The following is a 6,186-nucleotide window of genomic DNA, read 5'->3' on the forward strand; positions in this document are numbered from 1 at the left end:
TGAGATGCCTCTTTTCTGTAGATGCCTCGCGCCTGTTTGAACATGACAACCCAGAAGTCAAACCCACTTCCTCCTGAGAGAGAATGGAAGGGGTCCAGTGGTTGAGTGACACCAATGAATGGTTTTGTCACTTTTGAAACCTTCCATCATTCAAGCCTTTCAACTTCAGGCTACGCTACGTAGAGCACATGTAGGCTATTTGGCTAGGGCCGGTCTACAGTATAATACTACACTCTCCCAGTGCAATGTATTCCAATTGCAGAACAAGCAGCTGCAGGGAAGTAGTCGAGACAAGAAAGAACGTGTTATAGGTGGTTGGAAAAAAGAAGAAGAAGACAGATTAGAACGCAGGAAGTAGGAAGTGAGATACAGAAAAGGCTTTTGGAGTGTGACAGACAGAAGTGGCTCAGCAAACTCTTATTGCATCTGTGTGTGTGTGTGAGTGTGTGTATGTATGTATGCGTGTGTGTATATGTGTGTGAGTGAGTGTGTGTGTGTGTGTGTGTGTGTGTGAGAATGTGTGTGTGTCAGTGAGATACTGACCTTTCCTATGAAGGAGGGAGAATGTCTCTCAAGCTGCCACGGAACTGGGACTTCAGCACCCTAAGAGCAGAGACAGCCAGGATAGGTAAGCACATGACTTCACACCACAGCCTCAGCATACACCCCTCATACACACAATACACTCATCATATACTCATACTCACACACACATCATACACCCTGGGGACCGTATATCATGTGCTCTGAACCTCTCTTGGGGTCTCGTTTCACTAGTGAGTGTGTGTATACATTGCTCTTTTATGGTCAGAGGCACTGAACACACCTGTGTGTGTGAGGGTGTGTATACATTGGAACACTGATGCGTGTGAGTGTGTGTGTACATTGGAACACTGATGCGTGTGAGTGTGTGTGTATACATCGGAACACTGGTGTGTGTGAGGGTGTGTGTACATTGGAACACTTGTGTGTGTGAGGGTGTGTGTACATTGGAACACTTGTGTGTGTGAGTGTGTGTATACATTGGAACACTGGTGCGTGTGAGGGTGTGTACCAGGTGTGTGTGTGTGTGTGTGTACAGGCATCCCAGTAGAGATATGTAGCATCATCGACGTGTTACATGAGGCTGACTGTGGGTCTGTGTGTGTGTGTGTGTGTGTGTGTGTGTGTGTGTGTGTGTGTGTGTGTGTGTGTGTGGGCATCAGCGGTATACTCGAGAGTGCTGTTCTGCTAAAGACAAGGCTTGGTGTAGTGGTGTTAACACGGCTAATTCGTGAGCGTTATTGCAGCAGGAACGCTGCACCTAATGCAACATGCCTCATGTCTATGGCGGGGAGATGAGACGGAGAAGTAAAGGAAACCGCTTCTTCTATTTATTTATTTTCTACAATATCTTTTAGGGTAGAACCACAGTCCTTACTTGTATGAGGCACCTTATACGCAAATATTGCGCCTTCCTATTTGTCTTCCTGATTGAGGAGATAAGGTAGAATGGGTTGTACTCTCTCATACTCCATACCCTCAGTCAAGTGATTCACTACGGTAGAATCACTTGACTTGACACACACTTTCCTACACCATGCCAGGCAGTCACAGCCACCGAGACAGCTCGTGTGGTGTGTCTTGTGTTCCTGCAGACTTGCTGAATGCAGGGTTGCAGTGTTTCAGTGTTTCAGGGTTTCAGGGTTTTAGTCGAGGGTTTCCGGCACGGCGTTTCCGTTCACTAGAAGCGATGTCACTAGATTTCGGGTTGGTTCTCAGCAGGAAGCTGATGAAAGAGTGTGAGTGTGTGTGCGTGTGTGTGTGTGTGTGTGGTGTGTGTGTGTGTATATGTGTGTATGCGTGTTTTGATTGATTGATTGAAAACTTTATTAGAATGTTTGCAGAAGTAGGTACATGAAAGTACATATTACATACAAGGTCAAACTAATAGGATAAAAACCCAAGAAAGCCACTGGCTTATTTCAATTGGGGTCCTTGATTTTCAATTCATCGTTACATGTAAGACAGACATAAGAAAAGAACTAGTACTATCTACATGATAATACAGACAAATAACTATTACTATCTACAAGATAAACGTACATCCATCATGGGAAGAACAATACAACAAAACATAAGGTATGTACAGCGGGTAGGACAGGTGGGGACATACACCACAGGTGGGGGCGGGGGACAAAACACAAAGTATGTACAGTGGGTAGTTCGGGTCTTTTAATCTGATTTTTGTTTTAGAGGGTCCAGTTACGGATTGCAGCCTCCTGTAAATGTTTTTTGAGAGTGGTTTTGAAGGTGGGCAGTGTTTTGCACTCCTTTAAGATTATAGGAAGGGCGTTCCACATCTTTACTGCATAGTTTGCAAACGAGTTTAATCCCTTGTTTGTGGTGCAACGCGGTTGAACGTGGTTCGTGGAGCTTCCTCTGGTGTTGTAAGTGTGGACGTTGTTCACTTTTTGGAAGTATGTTGACAGGTACTTGGGTGTCTTTGTGGTGTAGCGTATCTTGAAGACTAGGCCCAGTGCAAGCTGCTGCACTCTGTCAACTACTCGTAGCCAATCAAGGCTCAAAAAATGAGCAGCGGTTAGATGTGTCCTAGGGTTGAGGCCTAGCAGAAGCCTAACCAGTTTATTTTGGGCTGTCTGGAGTCTTGTTTTATGGGCCTTTGTGGTTCTATAGTACCATGATGTTACGGCATAGTCGAAGTGACATTGAATGAGAGCTCCTGATAGGGTCCTCAGTGTGTTTTTACTGACAAGTGAGGATATCCTGTACAAGAATCTAGTTTTATGGTTCACTTTATTGATTACTTTTGCTGCCATTTTATCTCCGGAAAGATTTGCCTCTAAGATGGAGCCCAGGTATGTAATATCCTCTTTTCTTGTGATATTAATGTTACCCACTTTTATTTTAAAATTTTCAGCCTTTCTGAGTTTAGATGGGGATCCGTATAGGATGGTTTCAGTTTTACCTAGGTGTATTGATAGTTTATTGTCAGCTAGCCAGATGCAGATTCTACTCAGTTCAGTGCTTAGCGCTTTTTCCACCTGCAATATGTCCCTGTCAGAGACCAGCAGAGCCGAGTCATCCGCGAACAGGAACAAATTGCAATTACATGCTGATGACATGTCATTCACATATATTAGGAACAGTAAAGGTCCCAATATGCTTCCTTGTGGAACGCCGCAGGTCACTGGGAGGGGGGGGGACAGTGTTCCGTTCACACTAACCACCTGTTCCCTCCCCTCTAAGTAGGATTGTATCCAGCTCACCGATGTTCTATCGAACCCAATTGCTTTCAGTTTATCTAACAATATGTGGTGATCTACTGTGTCGAAGGCCTTCTGGAGGTCCAGCATGACCATGCCGCAGTACTTGCCCGAGTCCACCTCATGGTTGATGTGGTCGTTCAAATAGAGAAGGCATGTGTCAGTGGAATGGGATGTTCTGAATCCTGATTGAAATTCATACATCAGATTTTTTTCGGTAAGGTACCTATCGACCTGTTCATAAACTATTTTTTCCATAAGTTTCGAGATGGAATTAAGAATAGAAACAGGTCGGTAGTTGCCTGGGTCTAATTTGCTTCCTTTTTTATACAGTGGGGTTACCCTTGCTATTTTAAAGTCAAGGGGGACGTGTCCCTGTTTGATGGAGAGGTTTATTATGTGGGTGATGATTGGGGTAATGGAGGCAGCTGAGTCTTTTAGAAATCTGGCTGGAATATTGTCATGGCCCGTGGCCTTTTCTGAGTGTAGAGCGCCTAGCTTTTTAAACACCTCATCGTTTGACACCATGGAGAGTTTAAAATCATCATTGCGTACACCCAGTTTATTGTAGAACGCACGGATGTGCTCTACACCATAACGCCCTGAGTGGGGTGGTAGATTGTTAACTAATTTAGTGGCTATGGTTGTAAAGAAAGTGTTTAAGCACTTAGCCACATCCAGCTTGTCTGTAAGGAGAGAATCACCAGATTTTATGCTGATGTTTGTAGACCTGGTTTTGAGTTTTTGACTGCAACCTAGTTGGCTATTAAGTAGCTTCCAAAGGTCACGTGGTTTGTTTAAGTTTTCTTCGATTTTGTTATCGAGGTATTCTTTCTTAGCAGATTTGGTCATGGTAATTACCTGATTGCATAGTTTGTTGCATTGTTTTTTAATTTTCTCAAAGTGGGTTTTGTGATCTTCGTTTAAGTGTTTCACTAATTTTGATTTGCATTTTTGAACTTCAGAGCATTTTAGGTCTCTGACTTTCATAGCATTTAGAATGTCCGAATTCATCCATGGTTCCGATCGGGTTTTAACCCTGGTGGTTCTCATGGGGGCTATACTGTCAATAATATTTAGGAATTTGGTTTTGAAACCTAGCCATGCCTCTTCAACCTGTGTGTGTGTGTGTATGCGTGCATGTGTGTGTGTGTGTATGCGTGTGTGGTGTGTGTGTGTGTGCGTGTGTATGCATGTGTGTGTATGCGTGTGTGTGTGTGTGTGTGTGCGCGCGTGCGTGTGTGTCTGTGCGCGTGCGTGTGTGGTGTCTGTGTGTGTGTGTGTGTGTGTATGCGTGCGTGTGTGTGTGTGTGTGTGTGTGTGACAAGGACTGTAGGACTTCTCTATATGGCTACTGTACTTCTTTTTTTTACTGTATCTAGAATATCTAGATAGTATCTTAGAGTATCTTAGAACTTATATAACTTGGAACGTATTTGGCTTGTACACATCAGTGGAGGAGGGGCTCATTGTAATGCATGGAACGGAATAAACAATGATATTGTAACGATCCTGTATGAGACCCCGTTAACAGCTCCTCCAAGGGAGTTAACTCTCTTGGTCTAATGGTTAGTGCGGCCGTCGGTTATGTGGGAGGTCGGGGTTCGACTCCCGCATGGGGCGAGTTACACTAGAAGATTCCCGTTCGCTACACTGGTGTCAGAAGTGGGATGGAACGAAGGTCATCGGAGAGGCGTGTCCACGTGAGGGACTTGACATAGTGAAGCGTGAGGGCACGCTCTCCCGAACGGTGAGGATAGTGTAACGATCCTGTATGAGACCCCGTTAACAGCTCCTCCAAGGGAGTTAACTCTCTTGGTCTAATGGTTAGCGCGGCCGTCGGTTATGTGGGAGGTCGGGGTTCGACTCCCGCATGGGGCGAGTTACACTAGAAGATTCCCGTTCGCTACAATATTGTGTTTGATACCAATCGTCAAACGCATAACTATGCAGAACAAGAAACCCCTCCTCTGAATTCTGCCTCCACGGGTACACAAGCACAACAGCATATCATGTTACGCACTTCAATCCCCCTTCCCTGTTGATGTAACATTACTCGACGTGACGTAAAAAAACTGAACACCGCGCTTGATTGCAAGCTCCTTTTCGACGGAGGACTTGAAAGTGGTTTTTTGGTGGTTCCGTAGGGACTTTTCGGATCTGAATCCTCAGTCCTGCCTTGGTTCTAATCACGCCAGTGGAAAGCTTCCTCGGGCCTCCGGTGTGTTGCCTTCTCAGAAGGGTGTGGTGTCACATACATCGCTGTGTGTGGCCCAGGCGTTGGTTCAGAGGCCCTTTGACGACTTTGGGCTCTTATCAAGGGAAGACGCTATTAGAATAAGACCAAAGGAGTAGGTGGGGGACCTTCAAAGCCGCGTCTTCTTCTTCCAGCGAGCGATGATGCAGCAACCCACTTCCTGTTTACGTTAGGCGGGCTAACCATCTTCTTCTCTTCTTCTTCTGTCGTCTTTCATCTGGCCTGAAAGGTCACAGTGCATTGAACAACAACCGAGGGACCGCGCGCGCTGCGGACGCTATCACCCTCTCTCTCTATCACCCTCTCTCTCTATCACCCTCTCTCTCTGTCACCCTCTCTCTCTATCACCCTCTCTCTCTATCACCCTCTCTCTCTGTCACCCTCTCTCTCTATCACCCTCTCTCTCTCTATCACCCTCTCTCTCTGTCACCCTCTCTCTCTATCACCCTCTCTCTCTGTCACCCTCTCTCTCTGTCACCCTCTCTCTCTGTCACCCTCACTCTCTGTCACCCTCTCTCTCTGTCACCCTCTCTCTCTGTCACCCTCTCTCTCTGTCACCCTCTCTCTCTATCACCCTCTCTCTATCACGCTCTCTCTCTATCACCCTCTCTCTCTATCACCCTCTCTCTCTATCACCCTCTCTCTCTGTCTCCAGGCAACCAC

General features: G+C 45.9%; 1 protein-coding gene across 1 annotated transcript in view; it reads left to right on the forward strand.

Annotated features, from left to right (window-relative positions):
• Positions 1-508: 508 nt before the first annotated feature.
• The window catches only part of arhgap25 (Rho GTPase activating protein 25), a 24,041-nt gene continuing 18,363 nt past the window's right edge, over positions 509-6,186 (forward strand). Inside the window, exon 1 of the mRNA XM_080531151.1 lies at positions 509-628. Within this exon, the coding sequence (XP_080387277.1) occupies positions 565-628 (64 nt within the window). The 5' untranslated portion in view covers positions 509-564. The remainder of the gene's footprint in view (positions 629-6,186) is intronic.

Source organism: Nansenia antarctica (assembly GCF_963989245.1).
Source record: "Nansenia antarctica genome assembly, chromosome: 5".
Lineage (NCBI taxonomy): Eukaryota > Metazoa > Chordata > Actinopteri > Argentiniformes > Microstomatidae > Nansenia > Nansenia antarctica.